This window comes from Rissa tridactyla, chromosome 21, assembly GCF_028500815.1.
Source record: "Rissa tridactyla isolate bRisTri1 chromosome 21, bRisTri1.patW.cur.20221130, whole genome shotgun sequence".
Taxonomy (NCBI): Eukaryota; Metazoa; Chordata; class Aves; order Charadriiformes; family Laridae; genus Rissa; species Rissa tridactyla.
The window spans coordinates 2,350,954-2,368,736 of NC_071486.1; the positions used below are offsets into that span (position 1 = coordinate 2,350,954).

Below are 17,783 nucleotides of genomic sequence, written 5' to 3' on the forward strand. Positions count from 1 at the left end.
GGGACCGGAGCCTGGAGCCCGCTCCACCCTGATACTGAGAATAATTACATGATTATGCGATTTGGAAGTAAAGAGCAGGTTAATCTCTGATCTCGTTAGTCCGTGTTTTACCATCTGCTTTGTGCAGGCAGGAGAAGCCCTCGCCCCGTGGCGCAGCCGGGGAGAAGCGATGGAAACCCCCGGGGAGAGCCGGAGTCCCTCCAGAGTCCCATGGCACAGCAGGACCAGGGGCCATCGAGTGCTTTAGGAAAGGGGTGCAACGGGACACGGGCACAGCAGAACAAGCGGATGCCACCCAAGGCACCAGCTGTCACCCACGGCCGCCAGCCCCAGCCCCAATTCCTGGAAGCCAGGTGGGATCCGGCTCAGCGTGGGGCAGGGACTCCTCCTTTGACCAACAAGGGCCATGACGGCAGCAACAGCCCCGCGCTCCCCCGGGGCTGCCGTGAGGGAGATGCTGGAGTTCAAGCCACGGGGAGAGGTTTGTTATAGTCCAAGTGGGATAAAGTGATGGAGGGATCAGACCAGGGACATGCAGGGGGTCTGCGGCAGAGGAGGGGATGGTCCTACAGCTCCTGGACTCCTCGGGGGCTTCCCCCATCTCCTCCACTCAGGGATTTTTTTTGGGAAGCAGGCAGGGAGGGCGAGAGCTGCCTTTTATTATGCTCTTCCCAAGAGACCCGCGCCAGCCCCAGCAGCCCTGGCCCAGCCTTTGCACCGAATCTCCACACCCAGCGAGGGCAGAGCCCGCTCTGCAGGCTGCCCTCCTGGGGACGGGGCTGGATTTCCACCAGGATTTCTCCTGGCTGAGTGCAACACCTGGCCTGGCTCCCTCCGGCACCCAGAGCCCCCCGGGGCTATGCTGGGGCAGCAACTGGTACCCAGGGACCCCCATGTCCCCGGTGGGGCTGAGCCACCAGCACCGAGAGCTGGCGCCTGCGTGTTGTGGGCATCACCGGGGACGGTGCCCCTTCATCCCCAGCGCCCTGGGGTCTGTGGGGGGGTGGTCCCAGCATCCCGCTGAGCTGCGCAAAGGGATGAAGGTCAAACCTAATTGCCCATCGCCTATCCCAGGGGTCACCGCTCTGACCCCTCCATCCCATCTCCGCACCGTTCGCCCCACGTGGCGATTCAGCATCCTCTGGCTCGGAAACAGCGTCCGGCCTCCCCAGAGCCCCCCGGGAGCCTCCCCTTTTCCAGCCGCAGACAAAACCCTCTCCCGCTCGCCCCACACGCTCCTCGGCCGCGTGTCGGCTCAAGGCCTGGGGAAAAGATGAAAGGGATTTCCCGGCTGACCTCCTCACCCCGCACTATTTGCACCTCCTTTCTCGCACGCAGACAGGCATTTTTCCCATGCTCAGGGGGTCAGAGCCCTCCCTGCACTCCCGGCCAGAGCAATGCCAGGAATGTACCTGGGAATAGGCAGGACTTCGCAGGGCGGAGGGAGAAGAAGAGAGCCGGGCACCCTCCAGTCCCCCATTGGCCACCAAAATCATTTTTATAACCTTTACAAGGTGCTTTTCTCATGCAAACACTCTGCAGAAAGAAATTCTTCCTGCCAGTGCAGGCTGGAGGTGCCCGGACACCCTGAGCCTTGGATGTAGCTGGATTTTGTGTCCTTTCCCTGAGGTGATGCCACCCAGGCATCATGGGTGCTGGTCACCGGGCAGATCCTGAGCCCCCAGACACAGTCAGGGTCTCACCTGGGTGCAAGGTCCCCCCCAGCACAGCCATCGGTGCAGGTGCACCCACTCAGCCTCCTCTAAACAGCATTTGGGCTGATCCCATCCACATCTTCCCTGGCTTGCAAGCCATTTTTTTGCCCTTTCATCCCCTTTTTTGGGGGGGAATAAGCCCATCTCCCCACTCCATCCCCACAGGGGCTCCATGGCCCCCCCCGTGCCTCAGTTTCCCTGGGCTAAATAAGGGAGAACAGCCCGTCCCTAGCACACACCTCTGGAAGCGGAGCCCGGTTGCCATCCCAGGGCAGGCAGTGGCGTCGGATCCTGGAGCATCCCTTGGTCCAGCCTGGGGGCTGCACTTCCACCCTGCGACAGTCCTTTCCCAGCTGTCAGATCAGAGATGGAGGATAATAGGGAATAACACAGGAGAAATGCGTTCCCCTCCCCTCCTCCCCACCTTGACCTTGCGTCACCCAAAACAGCCATAGAGGGGAAGTGAAAATGAAGCAACCAGGGACAAAACCTGCGCCCCAGCTCGGGAAGTGCCAGGTGATGCCCAGGCCCGGGGGCTGCTCCCATCACCCGTCAGGGTCCAAACCCCGCACCCAGCCCCAGAACCCAGCCCGTGCCCCCCGCACAGAGCCCGGTGCCTCTGGCCGTCCCCTCTCCCTGCCCCTTTCCTGGGGCACCCAGTGGGTGGCACAAGCCCCCTCGGAGAAGCGGATTTTCCTGCCCGTGCACAGGGACAATCCGGGTGCCTGCAACTGAGGGGGACGGGAGGAATGGGAAACCTCCTGGGGCCACGGGAGGACACGGAGGGGAAGTCAGACCGGGCACCCCAGGACATGCCACACGTGCGCGGGGCACCGGCTGCCGGGACCTGGCTGCGGAGGGGCGCTCGGGGAGGAACCCACACAGCGGCCGGGGGCCATCGCCCCCCTGGGCCCACTGGGGACGGGGTGCGGGCGATGCACGGCCCGGGGTCCCCACCGTCACCCCGATACATCCCTCTTTCCCCTCTTGCTCTGCGAGAGGGTTTGCTTGTAAACAGCAGCCCCTGGGTAACACTTTTAATCCCTTCGCCTCTTGGCTATTATTCATCCCCGGCTAACCTTAAAGCCTCCCCCTTTTTCTCTGCGAGGCACCCCCAGAGCAGAGGAAATTCCTCAGCCCTGACGTGATGTGAAACACGAGCGGCTCGGCCCCAGCCGCCCCCTTCCCTGCCCCAACCTCGCCGGGCCATTTCCCAACCCAGGTTTCCCTGTAGCATCCCACTCCCCGCCCCCCGCCCCCCCTCCCCTTCTCTTTTTTTTTTTTTTCCTTTTCCCCCCCAACCACCCTTTTCTGCTTTAGACATTGTAACCCGAGAGGCTGGAAATGCAGCTCCTTTCATCTTCCATTTCCCACATCCTGAGAGTCTGGGGAGAAGGAGCCCACCCAGATGAAGGAATCCCAAATATGTGGCTCCCTCCACCTCCCCGATCCCCTCCGCCGCCCCCCGTGCGGCTCCATTCACAAAGCAGATTAGCCATGCTGCCGCCTCCGCGCACACCTCGCCCCAAAAGCCCGCGCTAAAAGCCAACATGCAAAAAAAAAAAAAAAAAATCATATAAATTAAGAAGAAATCCCCACGTCTTCTCCTCCCGGGTTGCAGGATGGGTCCCTGCGTCTCCTGGCCCCATCACCTTGCTAAGCCGGAGGAGATCGGCACCCGAAGGCCCAGGACTGGGTGCTGGTTTAGAGGGGTTTTGGGGTGCTCCAGCACACCAGTGAGGACCATTCTCCTCCCAGTCCTCGGATGACGCCAGCCCAGGATGGGACATGCGGTTCCCAAGCTGTCACCACTGTGTTGGGGTCTCAGCTGGGTCTGGGGGGAGTCCCCAGGCACCCAGAGGACGGTGAGAGGGGGGAAGCAGCACCTGGTGGCTGTGCTTGCTCCTGGCATCCATGATCCCAACCCATGTCTGGGGGGAGCCCAGGCTGGGGATCCCAGAGGCTGCGCCTCTGCAGCACCCCCCCAGGAACCTCTGTGCACCCCGGGATCGGCCGCATCCTGCAGGGCGATGCCCACCAGCTACCCCGCGATGCTGCCGGGGAGGGCGCACACACTTCCAAAGTCACCAGTGAGACACCAGGCCACGTCTTCGCTGCCGTAGAGGTGACTTCAAGCGGGTGGCGGCGCTTTGGGGGGTGTCCCAACCGCAGGACCCATTGCCTGGCCGAGGGCAGGGCCCGCTCCCTCGCCAGGGATTGCTGACTGCGCGTAGGTGGGAGCATCTTTGCTGGCCCCACTGAGGAAGGTGACACGCTTTCCCCGAGGACTGGCAGGTCCTTGCCACCGCTTCGCCCCACGCCCTGGGCCAGCCGGTTCTGCGGGCAACCGAGCCCAAGCGCAGGGTGCCACGGGCAGACGCAGCCAAGGTCACGCAATGACTCAAAAAGGCTCACGGTAGGAAAACCACAGCCTTTCTGTGTCACGGCTTTAATCGCCCTGCAATCCTCCCCTCCCTCCTCCAGGGATGCTGTCCCCTCCGGAGGGGGATGCTCCTGGGGCTGCTATGGGGTTGTGCTCCTGGCTTGGCATTGACCTTGCTATTTTGTCTGCAAGACACCGGTGGAAACCTCAGTTTTAACCCTCCACAGGCTGCAAATCTGCTCCACCTCCACCCCGGGCAAAAAAAATCACCCTTCTCTCCCCAACCCCCCCCTCCCCCGGGTATTGCCCTGGCCCTCCCCATTTTCACCTATTTGCTAATTGTGCTGGCGGGGAAGGCGAGGGGGAGGAAATACAAAAAGTAAACTGCGAAAGCAACACTGCAGCTCCAAGGGCCCAGCACAGCAATCAAGCGATAAAGCAGTAATTAAGCCTGATTATCATGCAAGGCAGCCCCGGTTAGACTGGAATGCCGCTGAAGAGCCCGAAAGCTGCCGGGGGATTGTTTGCAGGGCTGAGAACTGATCTTTTGATGTCTGCTGGGAGCTCCTCTCCCGCAGACCTGCCACCAGCGCCATGTGCCACCCTGGGGACCTTCTTCTCCCCAGGCAGGGTCCTGCTTGGGTTTTTCCTCCTCGGCAAGCCCTGCGCCGTCTCCTCTGAGCTGCAAACTGCTCCCCGGGGGCTCACGTCAAGCGTTGGGGTGGGAAGAGGCAGCCTGGGTCAAGGATGCTGCTGCCTGGTGGGGGAAGGACTGGGATGCTGCTTGGACATCCCTGTGTCCATGCAAACGCGACCTATGCGAAAAGACGTGGGCTGCTCTCCTGCAGCCATCGTCCACGGCGGCTTTCATCCCGGAGGAAGAGGGTTGGGAAAAGAGGCGATTCCTCGGGATGAGGGCAAAGCGGGTGGCAAACAGGATGAGGTTTTTTTCATGTCAGCTTGAATGTCTGAGACATCCCCATGGCCTTGCCCGGGGCTGGCAGGGGGAAAGGTGAGTATGTGGGATGGGCTTGGGGGGGGGAAAGGTGGCTCCCAGCACTGGTTGGGGGTCATTTGGGGAAGGGGGATGTGTTTGGGTAGGTTATTCTGGCTACAGCTGGGAAACAGGGACACATCCCTGCTCTGCATGGCCAGGGCGTGGAGAAACGTCCTCCCATCACCTCCAAGACTGGGAGAGGGTTCCCCAACCCAGAGAGGATGCAACCCCTGGGTGCCAGCAGGAAGAGGCGGCCGCTGACTCAGTCCCCCGGGGAAATTAGCAGTTGGGCAGGTTTACGCACAAGGATGATTTGGCCTCAGATCATCCCGGTTGCAAGACACGCTGCTGCTCCCTTCGACGCTAATTAGCAGGTTTGGGCAGAACGAGGAAGAAGCTGCACCTCCCCGAGAGCTCGGGAGAAGGCGGCCCCTAGGAAAGCCCTGCCGCTAAAGAGCCTGGAGCTCCAGGGCAGCCCCTTCGGCACCTTCCACCGTCCCCGGCGAAGGATTTGAGAAAGTGTTTGGGGCCAGATGCTGATTCTCCTCGTCCCATGGCTCAGCACCCGCTGGCAGAACCAGTTGTCCCAAATACGCTCAGGCAGCCGATGGGAATAAGGCAGGAGAAAGGCGCTGCCCGCCCCTCAGCTTGCGTCACCCCAAATAATAACAATAATATAATTAAAATAAAAGAAAAAAAAAGGGATGAAGGCTGCTGCGTCAGATTTTCCACACTTTTCCCCAAACAAAGGTGTCACCTTCTGGGTAAAAAACGATGTAGGTTTTTCAGCTTGGGGTTTTTTAGTCTCAGCCCCTGAAAGAGGACGTGCCTCTTTCTCGGTAAATCTAAAAGAGGCAACAGCGGTGGCGAGCACTTCCCAGCTGAGCCGCAGCCCCGTAGCCGGCTTTGGCGTTGGCATTTTGGTTGGGTTTTCGCATTTAAAAAAAAAAAAAAAGAAATACTGAAGGAGTCGGGAGCTCACCAGCATTTCCAGTAAACCCCATTCGATTTCAAGCAATTCATCCCACAAGTATGTATGGGATGCTGGGAACTCCTCGGTCTCGCCGGGGCGCGGGAGCCCAGATGGGCTTCGTCTGGAATAATTCAGCTCCCGGTGGCTGGAGCTCTTTGCTCTAAATGCTAATAGAGTGAGTAATCAGAGACCTCCATCCAGTAAATTATTTATCTTATCTCTGGAACTCGGGAAAGCATCTCAGCCAGTGACTTCTGCGGAAAAGGAATTTTTTTTTTTTTTTTTTAAAAAAGGGGGTTGTTAGTCAAGAGTCCCCAGCTGGAATCGCCACTTTTACTAGAAAAGGGAAAAGTTCAGACCCTGGTTTGCCCGCGATGAAGTAACGGCAGCGTGGGACGAGCCGGCGGGATGGGCGGCGGGAGATGCCAAGCACCACCGGGAAGCTGTGAGATGGCAGGAAAAAAATGAATAAAGGGAAGGATAAGCTAAAAAAGAAATTGGCATTTTCACGTGGATGTGGGGAGGAAGAGCAGCTCCCTGACCCCCGACCCCCCATGTCGCGGCAACCGGGGGGACGCGGGGGCGCTCCCGTTGGGAATGGGGACGGCAGCAGCGTCTTTTATTAGCCACGATGGTCCTTTACTCGCCCCGCTCACCCTTTACTCGCCCCCCATGCCCCGCCGAGCGAGAACCCCGCCCCTCCCGCACTTCTTTGGCGCCTTTTCCTTCCCGCCACGGCGCGGCCGGCCACGCCCTCCCCTCCCCGCGTCTCGCTCCCTATTGGCTGAGGCGCCGCTGGGCGGGCCGGCTCGGTTGGGCCCGGCGCCGAGGCCCCGCCCCCCGGCTGTCCCCGCCCCGCCCCCGCCCCCGCCCCTCCCGGGGCCGGCTGGGGGCCGCCGCGCCACACGGGAGCCCGGCAGAGCGCGGAGCAGCCGCGCCGCCGCCGCTCCCTCCCCGCCCAGCCGCGCGCCGGCCTCCGCCTCCTCCGGGCTTCTCCGCTCGGGCAGCCCGACCGCCGGGAGCCGGTCCGGGCTCGGGAAGGTGGGCCGGGACCGGCCCCCGATATCGAGCGAGGGAGCCGGGATGCTGCTCTCGAAAATTAATTCGTTGGCCCATCTACGTACCGGGACCGGCGGGGAGCTACACAGCGCTAAACTACAACCCGGTAAGAGAACGGGACCGCTTTTGCCCGGCCCGGTTCGGTGCCGGGGGTGGACGGTGGGGCCCCGGGCGGAACGCTGACGGCCGGTGTCGCCCGCAGGGAAGGAGAAAGAGCCGCTGGAGAAGCTGTACCGGGTGGGCCCGCTGCTGGGGAGCGGCGGCTTCGGCACGGTGTACTCGGGTATCCGCCTCTCCGACAGCAGCCCGGTGAGTGGCGGGGCCGGCGGCGGGGCGGAGGAGGAGGAGGAGGAGGAGGGGGACGGCGGGGCGGGCGGCGTGCTCAGCCCGCCGCTCCCCTTGGCTTGCAGGTGGCCGTCAAGTACGTGGCCCGGGAGCGCATCTCCGAGTGGGGCGAGCTGGTGAGTGAGCGGGGCTACCGGGAGAAACTGGGGCATCACGGGCCGGGCGTGGGGATAAGCCGAGACCGGGGAGGGTGGAAACGGGGACACGCCTGGGGGAGCGGGCGTGGGGTCACCGCGGGACGCGGAGCATCCGGGGTGGGGGTTGCCCAGTACCGGTGGGGCCGAGCTGGGCGGCACTGGAGTATCCCCTGAGCGGGGGGATGCCCAGGCATCGGTGGGACCGGGCAGGGGGGCACCGGAGCATCCCGGGAGGGGCGTGCCCAGTACGTGTGGGGCTGAACTGGGGGCACCGGAACATGCTCTGGTTGGGAGGATGCCCAGTACCAGGGGGACACCGGAGCATCCTGGGCGGGGGGATGCCCAAGTACCGGTAGGTCTGAGCTGGGGGGCACTGGCGCATCCTCTGGGTGGGGGGATGCCCAGGCACCGGTGGGATGGGGCAGGGGACACCAGAGCATCCCCTGGGATGGGGTCTGCCCAGCCATCAGTGGGGCTGAGCTGGGGCTCATCGGAGCATCCCAGGCGGTGGGTACCAGACCCCCGGCGCAGCATCAGCCCTGCTGACGGCATCGTGGTCCCCCCCACAGCCCAGCGGCACCCGTGTGCCGATGGAGATCGTGCTGCTGAACAAGGTGGGCTCCGGCTTCCGCGGCGTCATCCACCTCCTCGACTGGTTTGAGCTGCCCGACAGCTTCGTACTGGTGCTGGAGCGCCCGGAGCCGTCGCAGGATCTCTTCGACTTCATCACGGAGCGGGGGTCCCTGTCTGAGGAGCTGGCGCGGGGGCTTTTCCGCCAGGTGCTGGAGGCCGTGCGGCACTGCAACAACTGCGGCGTCCTGCACCGCGACATCAAGGACGAGAACATCGTCATCGACCTCTCCACCGGCGAGCTCAAGCTCATCGACTTTGGTTCTGGCACCTTCCTCAAGGACACGGTCTACACCGCCTTTGACGGTGAGCCCACGCCCGGGGGATGCTCCCGGTACGGGGCACCACACAGCCCGGTCTGGCCGGGCACCGGCGGTTCCTCCGTTTGCTGGCGGGGGGCTAGAATTAACGATTCAGCCGGCTGCCAAGTTGCTTTTTTGGCGTGGGGCGGATGTTGTGAAACGGGAGCCGGCTCCCGGCGGTGCCAACAGCCTCCGCCACCCACCCCGCCCCGGGCTGGGGCAGGGCGGGGGGGGAGCCAGCCCCACACAAACAAACACCCGTGGGGGGAGCACGGAGGGGTTGCCAAGCCCGTGCGCCGGCCGGTCGGGTTTGCAGGCGCCAAAGGGCTCGGGCTGCTCCGCTCCCCTTGTTTGCCTTGGCTTATTTGTGTTGTTATTTTATTTTTTTTTTTTATTTTTTTTTGGCCAAGGCGGAGGAGGGGAGGGAAAGGCGTGGTTTTCCCCACCCGTGGGGGTTTTATTTTTGCATGTAACGGTCGGGCCTTCCCCGGGCCCGTGCTGCCCTCTTCCGGCACCGGCGGCTTTTTTTTACAACCCAAAGTTTGTAAACAAGAGTCACGTGCTGGCAAAGGGGGTGGCGGGTCGCAGCGTGTGTGTGTGTGTGTGTCCCCCGTCACCGGTGCAGCCCCCGCATCCCCGGGGATGCTCGGGCGAGGATGTGGGAGTGGGCAGCATCCACCTGACGAACTGCGGCTGTATCCTTGCAGGAACACGGGTGTACAGCCCACCGGAGTGGGTCCGCTACCATCGCTACCATGGACGTCCGGCGACCATCTGGTCCCTGGGCGTGCTGCTCTACAACATGGTCTGCGGGGATGTCCCCTTTGAACAGGATGAGGACATCATCCGGGGTCAGGTCTTCTTCCGACGGCGGGTTTCTCGAGGTGGGTACCTGGTGTCGTGGCAGGCGCTGGATAATGGGTGTTGGGAGGTGGCACCGGGCACACGAGCGTCCCGCTCCTAGGGCTGTGGAGGAGGTTATCTCCCATGGTGAGCTGGAGGAGGTGGAACACGAGGGGCTTGATCTCCTATGGTTAGCTGGAGAAGGTGGGACACAAAAGGCTTGTATTTCCCATGGTTAGCTGGAGGTGGGACACAAAGGATTTGATCTCCCATGGTTAGCTGAAGAAGATGGGACTGGGACACAAGTGGAGTTGATGTCCCATGGTTAGCTGGAGGAGGTGGCACATGTTCTGCCACCGTGCTCTCCTCCGAACTGGATAATCAATTGGGAGGTTTGGGTGCAGCTCTGAGCACACCCAGCATGGCCTGGGCACTGTGGATGGTGGGACAAGGTGGGCTGGGGCCTTCTCTGGCTGACCAGAGATTTCTCGTTTCTCTTCCCAGAGTGCCAGGATCTCATCGTGTGGTGTTTGTCCATGCGCCCCTCGGACAGGCCATCTTTGGAGGACGTTTTCAACCATCCTTGGCTGCAAGGCATTCACCTGCCCCAGGAGACGGCGGAGATCCACCTGCACAGTTTGATCCAAGAGCCTGACAAGTAAGAGCTCCACGCATCTCCTGCCCAGAAGAAGCAAAGAAAACCAGATGACTTCCTTGTGACCGTAGCACTGAGCAGGGCTCATCAGATGGGAACACGCACACCTTATCCTGGAGCTCCGCTGGAGACCTGCTTTTCCAGGCACTGGTGGACACATCTTGTCCTGGAGCTCCGCTGGAGACCTGCTTTTCCAAGCACTGGTGGTCACCATCCAACCCAGCTGTCCTGGCTCCATGTGAATGACCCTGTCTTATTTGATGTTTTGCCAGTAAATTGTTTTTTCGGGGGTTGGTTCTGGTTTTGGAGGCTCCCAAGTGTCTTCCCAACCTGCTGAATTTGGGACTGCCAGAGGATCAGAGACCTTATCGCGAGAAAAGCTTCAACGGGGGGAAAACTGACTTGGGGGGATGGCAGGTACCGCGGCTGAATGGCCGTCTCTTCTCCGCTGTCACCGTGTTCGAGTGCCTTCAGTTGCGATCTGGGCTGTGCTGGAGGAAAGACTTGTATTTTCCTACACTGCTGCTTTTCCAAGACTCGCCTGGCTGTAGAGTTCTTTTTTCCCTTTTCAAAGAGAAAACGGGTCAGAAGATGCTTGGGAGCCAAGCGGGCGCTGCCTCGCCTCCCGTGCCTCCATCTCGCCTGGATTTTCTGGGCTTCTTTGCTTCCCTGTGCCCTCACAAATGCACAAACAATGCAAACCAACAGAGCTGTAAATGTGTACAAAGTTCTATAGGAGCAAAGCTTGAAGTACAGTTGTTCATAGGGATAACATTTTACCTTGTTTCTTTTTTTTTTTTCGTTTTTAATTTATTTTCATGAATTTGTTGTTGTATTTTGTTTTTTTGGTTTTTTGTTTTTTTGGTTTTTTTAAGGAAGAGTTCTAGCCGGTAGGGTAACTTATTTATTTATTTATAATTCACGTGGGTTTCCAGCCCGCGCCTTGCTTCTACAGCTGCTGATCCCCCGGTTTTCCATTCGGCTCTTCCCTCTGTGTCTGTCTTGTGTCCGTCCCCGGGCCCGTAGCGTTTCTGGCGGAGGTGCAGAGTGTTTGCCTGCTCCCCGTGTACATAGTTCTGGGTGCTGTTGTTTCCTTGGCACGTGGAGATCTCCGTTTGCAGATGAGTTTGGGTTTTTCCCCATGGGTGTCTTGGCTGGGGCTGGGGAGGGGGGAGCCGGCCCGGGCTGTCCGCGCTGTCGAGTCTTTCCATGTAACCAAGTGTGTAGCCGGCGGGTTTTTTGTTTAAAGAGTTCATATTGTACAGGGGAATTCAGAAATCTTATTTTTTTTATGCGGTTTTAAATAAAAACAAAAAAAACACTCGATGTGATGGACATATCCCTTTCTTGCGGGGCGGGATGAAGGATGCTGCGAGTGTGTCGGGAACCAGTGACAACACCGTGGCTACGATGGGGACCGCTGGTTTGTCTCCAGCTGAGACTAACTCCAAAGCTCCTACCCAAAGGTTTGCCAAGTGGCGTTAACCAGGACCAGCCAGCCGAAAACACCATGGGGAAGGCTGGATCCGACCCTCGGCGGGGTGTTTCCAGCACCGACTGCTCCTGCCAGGGCTCCTGGGAGAGATCAAAGGGGTGTGGAGCCCTTTGCCTTCCCGTTCATCCGCAGGCTGGTGCGGAGCATGTGCTGGAGACAGCGAGTAAACAAACATCAAAGGAGCCTTACGAAACGCCGGATGTTGTCAGCCAAATTCAATTTTGGTAAGGCAGATCCTGTTGCTCCGGCTCTGTTGGCGCCGAGCGGGTGTTGCATGCCGGGTGCCGGTGGGTGAAGAAAGCCGCCGGCGGGCTGTCCCCACCTCCAGCTCGGCTGTGGCCAACGCAGAGCCGGAGGAAGTCGATCTTCGGATTACCAGAAGTCGGTCGCTATCAGTCAGCAGCGGTAACGCTTCGCTCGAGCTTTTACCCTCCAAACTGTCAAACCCCATTTCCCAGCTCCGTGGCGCTTCAGCTTCAGGGGCATTGGTTGATTTTTTTTTTTTAATTTATTTATTTTTTTAATTTTTGCTCGTGTGTTTGGTTTGTTTTGTTTTAAATTAATTTCATGTGCTGAACTTTGAAGCTCTGTTCCTGTCTGACCTCATGGAGCACCTGCTGCTGCGTGCGCACAGAGCTGTGTCCCCGCTCAAAGGAAGGGGCACATTTCCCTTTCTGCAGGTTACTTTGCAAGTCCCCCAGCCAGATCTGACACGGAACAGGGCTTTCCTTGGCTTGCCCCATGGTTTTCTTGCTTAAAAATCCCTTGCCCAAGGAGTCCCCCCTTTTCCCCAGCTCACCCCGGGCTTGCCAGCACCGCTCTCCGAGCCGTGGGGCTGCTGAGGGAACCAGGGGTCCTGGAGCCACGTCTCAGCTTCATGGGGTGACCTGGTGTGTTGTGTCACCGCTGTGCCTCTGCCTTCAGCAGAAAGCGTTAACTTGGTTAGTTTGTTTTGCTTTTTTCTTTATATATATTTTTTTTTTTTCTTTTTTACTCAGCTGCATCTTTCATCTCCTCCTCAGGGCCGCCAGAAGCAGGAAGCGCAGCTCCAAACGCCTTCAAAGTTTAGGCCTATTTTGAGATGCGGTTTGTATTTAACCTCCTCTCTCGCTTTTCCCCCGGACCATCCGGGAAGCTGCTCTTACACGAAAGCAAACCACCACACTGCCTAGTACCCCGCCAGGAGCCCGAGCCGCTCGCTTGGCCACCCTCAACCCCCGGCACCACCGAATCGCTATCGCGGCCGCCCCGGCTGCAGGCTGAGCTCAGCCCACCCTTCCAGTAAACGCTCACTAACTGCTGCGGCGTTTCTTAGAAAACTCGCCGCAGAAAGGCCGAGCAGGTCCGGCGCGGGGCTGGAGTGCTGATAGTCACTTTCTTTCCGCCTGTTCCTGATGATTTTTCTCCCTGCCAGGCTTGTGCTGCAGGAGGGGAACGGCGCCATCACGTCCCCCAGCGAGATCTCGCTGCCTGGGTACTGTCTTGTCACGACAGGGTGCGTCCGAGGTTTGGGTGTTGGAAAAGGATGGGTGCACGTTTGATCCCCTGTGCACCAGCCTTCCTGGGCAGTAATACCTTCACGTGGCGTGGCCAAGAGACACCAGACTTGGGTCCCAGACTCTCTGCCACGGAGGAAGGACCACGGTAGATGTGATGAGCGATCTGAAGATGGGCAGCCACAACATCGGCTGCCCGGTGCTACCCTCCATGCTGCCCATCACCATGGCATCATGGCACGGGGACTGCACACGGGGGCTGGACAAAAGGAAAAGGCCTTTTCACCCCTCGTTTCTCCTTGATGGGGGAATGTTCGCTGCTGCCCTTCGGGGCCATCAGCTGTGATAAAAGAGGATGAAGACCTAGGAGTTACCCAGAGGGATGCAATTCAGAGCCAGCATTGCTCTCCCACCTGCCATTCACAGCTTTTTATTGCAGGGGAAGCACCCACAGTTCAGAAAGTGGGGAAAAAAATGATGGAGCGGCACCAGGATGAGATTTCAGGCCGTTGGACCTCCTGCTCTGGGAGCACTGGAGTCCTGTGAGTGACTGAGGACTTGCAAAGGGCCAGCACTCGTCACACCTGTGGCTTCCTGTACACTCCATCCCCAGCTAAGGTGCTTGGTGATGCAGAAAGGACCAGCCAGGGGAGCCTGGAGCCACAGCAAAAGGGACATTTATATTTTCCACCTCCCTTTCAGGGGATGGGAGATGAGCGACAGCCAAACGCCTGCCACGGCTGGAAAAATGCAGATGAGCAGCGAGGAGAAAAGCCGCCGGGGGAGCGAGGGCCGGGCTCGCCACAGGGACCTGAAGAGCTGAAGACTCGAAGGTGGCATCTCGCCCCGTGTCCCATCCCAAGGAAAACATCCAGCTGCCCCCGAGGCAGCGTCTGAAACCCTTTGGCCCTTCTCACCCAGTGAGTCACAGGAGCTATTTTAAACACCTGCCTTAGGAGGAGGTGAATTATCAGCAAACGAGGTGTCCCACAGCTCCAGCTCCCCCGTAATAAAGCCTTGGGGAAGTCTGTCTCTGAGAGCTTTGCTGACAGCCTGTGTGGCAATAGCATTATCTCCACGGGACATGTGGGGAAACTGAGGCACGGTGCCCCAACTCGATGGAGATCTTCTGTGGCGCAGCTTGGGCTCACCTGCCTTTCCCTGCCCTGTCCCTCTTCGGGCTGGGATCGGCCACCAAGGAGCTCCCAGCTTCAGACCCCCCATGTTCCCTGGGCAGGGGATTTTGTCCTCCAGCAGCTGAGACCAAAGCCCTGCACCCCTTTCAGCATGAACCTGAGGTGAAACGTGTCCCTTCTCAGACCTCTTTGGAAAAAAAACCCAACCCATGCTGTGAGGGCGAGGCGGGGGGGCCAGGTGCTGGTTTCGGGCACCTGGAGCCCGGCTTGAGACCAGAGTCTGGTATTTCGGGGTTTACACCGACCTTCCCGAGAGCGGGATCTGCGCTAACGCCACCTCCGTGACACATCGAAACTGCACCGCTCAGCCTGAGAGTCGGTGGGGGTTTTCATGAGGAAAAAACACTTTATTCGCCGTAAAAAAAAATAAATAATAAAACAACCGCAAAAGCTTTCCGGTGTGTAAAGTTGAGTCGAATTTAGCAGCTTCAGCTAAAGGAACGTATTTTTGAAAGGGGTAATCAGAGTGTTTCTTTCATCCTTTTCCAAGCTTTTGGTCCCCTTCCTCCAGAGTAATATTTTTGTGTCCTTAATCACCGTGTTTTTATTACAGTTAGGAGGGGGGGGGTAAGCGACCCAAAAAAATGAAACAGCGACTCCTGTTTCAAACTGAAGCAGCTGCTTCAGTTAACCCGAAATGACACCCAGGCGCACGCGTGTGAATTTGAAGGGCGGGTGGGTTGCAGGGACGGAGATCTCACCCCGCTGCCGAAGCTGTGAGAAAAACAGAAGCGGCAAAGTATCATTTCAGGTCAACCCCTGCCGAAATTCTTCATCTTTCCCCCCACTCCACCCTCCCACCCCCCCCAAAATGGGCAGGCAGGGCTGGGCCCCCTGGCACACACACGCGTGCGGGGCCTCGTAAGCCATCGGTACCGACCCCAACGGAAACCGCCCCCGCGCTGCCAACCGCGCGGCACGGATGTGCCATGGCAGCCGGATTTTCGGTGCCAGGCTACTACTCGTAGCAGGTTGCTCACTGCAGCACCAACACAGGTGGTGGGTGCACGTAGATCCCCCCCCAAAGCACTTTGATTTGGCTCAATGTGGCCCAGGGTGGCTCCTGCCACCACCAGCTGAGACCTGACAGCAATCGAAGCACAGCCGTGGATGCCGAGGGCTTGGATTTCAGTCCTTTCCCCCACCTTCTGGGTGGGTTTTCTCTCCTTTCTGGGGAGAGGTACGGGGTGTGGGCAGAGCGGAGACAATGAGCCACCTTCCCTCGCCAGGGCGGAGGGATCACCCTCCTGTTTTTCTAGCTGGGTGTTTCCAAACAAAGTCTTTGATAAAGCCAATATAGATGAAGCACGAGAAGATGATGTGTGAATTGCTGTGGAAAAGCAGGAGGGAAAACTCCTCCAAGGAGGATCCATCCCTCAGGCTGAGAGGGAAAAGCAAAGTTAACCCACCCTGCCTGGACAGAGGGGCTGGCAGGCATCCGAGGAGGCTTTGCAGGGATGTGCGGATGTTGAAAATGACTCTAGGACAGACGGACAGACTCTCCGGCACACTCAGCCTCCCACTGATGTCCCATGCGGGATGGTTTCTGTGTCCCAGAGTTTGCAGCCATGCTATGGGATAAAGTGATTTGTGATAACCCTGTTTGTCGCCCCTTGTAGCCCACAGGTTTTTAACTCTGGGTGGAAGGAGCAGCATTTCCACCCTGGACAGACTAGCTCCATTCTTGAAACTTTTGCTAGTCCAGCACAGCAGCTCCTGACCAGGCGGGCAGTGACCTCCCTGCAGCTGGCTACCTCGAAAAGCTCTATTTTTGCCAGCTCTTTAGTTTCCCTTCTCCGCTTCAGCTTCGGGATGGGAAAAGGAACTGGCTCTTCTCCTTCGGCTTTCGTTCTCCTTCAGAATCGAAAGCTGCCGGAGATCCTGGGCTCGCTGCCATGGCCTTGGGCTCGCTCTGCCCCCCCGAAACATCTCCCTGGACCTCGAAGGCAGCCGATGGAGGGTCCCTTCCAACTGGAGATGTTCTATGATTCTATGAAAAAGCAATAGCAGGTGGGGTCAGGGCGAATCTCCCTGCAGTGAGGCGCCAGCGACAGGCCTGTGCCGCCCTCTGCCGTCAGCCCCATCCTCCCAAAACACCCGGATTTGCCAGAAATACACCTGGTTTTTTCATTTTTTGTCCCTTTTGTTCCATCACTCCCGACCCTCCTGCATCCCGACAGGTTCCCCAAGCCTCCGCCCGAGTGCTTGTCAGGAGCCATGATCCTGCCGAGCCCAGACCCGATCCTGAGGGGATGGCGAGAGCTCTGTGTGTCCACCCTGGCCGGGAGGCTGAGCTTAGGGGGATAATTGTCCCTTTGCCCGTGTCCCCAGCGCCTGAGACACCCCGAGGGACGCCCGGCTCCCCTCCTGCCATTGCCCTGACTCATGTGAGGCACGGCCACGCCGGCGGCCTGAGCGTGAGAGGAGCTGCTAATTCACCAAGGGCCATCGCACGTTCCCCCCAGGAGCGGGAGGTCCCCATGTCCCCACAGCCCGGGGACACCGGTGACAGCAGGCCCCGTCCCACTCTGCCCACACCCGGCGCCATCGAGGCCCAGTGGCTGCCGAACGCCCCTGGCGGGACGGGGGTTCTCCTCAGGGCATGAGAGGGACAGCAGCGCTATGGGGTCTGGCGGGGTCCCATGTCACCTGGGAAGTTTGTGCTTTTTTGCTGTCTGTGCTTTTTTTTTCCCAGTTTATCCCTGTTTATTCAGGGGGTGACCACTTGACCCACAGCTTCACCCACAATGGTGGCTTCTCCCCCGCCTCACAGCTCCCCCCATATTGGTGGCTTCTCCCTCGCCGCACACCTTGCCCCAAAATGGCAGCTTCTCCCCCACCCCAGGTGTCGTTCTGAGGGGACACCCCGTCACCAGGGCTTGTCTGGGGGCTGGAAATGGCCCCAAATGGCCCCGAGTCCTTGCAGGGACCATGACAGCCGCGGGTGCCAGCGGAGCCAGCCCGGGGTGCCGCAGGTACCCAGCCGGGCCCCGTCACCACTCGACGTCTGTCCCCCACTCCGCGCGTGGTTGTGTCCACCCGCTCGCCCCCCCCCACCACCCCGTGGGTGGTTTAACCCGTTTCCCCCCGCCCTCTCCCGATGGTTTCGTCCAGGTGCTTTCTGGGCGTGCCCCCCCTCTCCCCCCGCAGCGTCAATGGTCTCTCCCCTTCTCCAGAGCGGTGTTTAACCCTTCCCGCCCTCCCCTCTGCAAGGTCCCCCGTGTTCCCCCGCCCCACGCAGCCTCAGCGCCGCTTTCTGTCCCCACTCCGCGCCCCTCTGTGTTAATGGTTCCCTCCACCCTCCCCCCCGTCCGGGGCCCGATGGTTTATCCCCTCCTCCCCCCCAAAAATGGTCTCTCCCTCCTCACACAGCCCCGCCCTCTCCCTGTCTGCCCCGCCCTTTTACGCTACGTCACTCCCTCCTTCAGCTCGCCATTGGCTGATCCGGAACGCCTTGCCCGAAGCGGCCAATGGCGGCGCTCTCCCCGCCCGCACCCAAGATGGCGCCGCCGGAGGCTGCGGGCGGGCGGCGGTGAGGCGGCCTGCGGGGGGCCGCT

General features: G+C 59.7%; 1 protein-coding gene and 1 long non-coding RNA gene across 3 annotated transcripts; both read left to right on the plus strand.

The window, feature by feature from the left end:
- Positions 1-6,977: 6,977 nt before the first annotated feature.
- Positions 6,978-11,363, plus strand: PIM1 (Pim-1 proto-oncogene, serine/threonine kinase). The gene is made up of 6 exons (XM_054181169.1): positions 6,978-7,233; positions 7,330-7,436; positions 7,538-7,588; positions 8,179-8,545; positions 9,249-9,425; positions 9,889-11,363. Exons 1-6 carry the CDS (start codon positions 7,152-7,154, stop codon positions 10,044-10,046), a joined length of 942 nt encoding a protein of 313 aa, XP_054037144.1. The 5' UTR covers positions 6,978-7,151; the 3' UTR covers positions 10,047-11,363.
- A 401-nt stretch (positions 11,364-11,764) lies between these two features.
- On the plus strand, positions 11,765-14,055 carry LOC128900261 (uncharacterized). 2 transcript variants are annotated; one of them, XR_008463267.1, is made up of 3 exons: positions 11,765-12,475; positions 12,557-12,620; positions 12,949-14,055. It is a non-coding gene; the product is annotated as an uncharacterized LOC128900261 (long non-coding RNA). The 2 variants fall into 2 exon arrangements; XR_008463266.1 differs by having other exon boundaries at positions 12,557-14,055.
- Positions 14,056-17,783: the final 3,728 nt, after the last annotated feature.

What these genes read in the sequence shown, in the direction of transcription:
- PIM1 (XM_054181169.1), top strand. Translation starts at nt 7,152, where the DNA reads ATGCTGCTCTCGAAAATTAATTCGTTGGCCCATCTACGTACCGGGACC. An exon ending in GGTCTACACCGCCTTTGACG is followed by an intron (nt 8,546 to 9,248) that starts GTGAGCCCACGC and finishes GTATCCTTGCAG; the next exon opens with GAACACGGGTGTACAGCCCA. An exon ending in CCGACGGCGGGTTTCTCGAG is followed by an intron (nt 9,426 to 9,888) that starts GTGGGTACCTGG and finishes TTCTCTTCCCAG; the next exon opens with AGTGCCAGGATCTCATCGTG.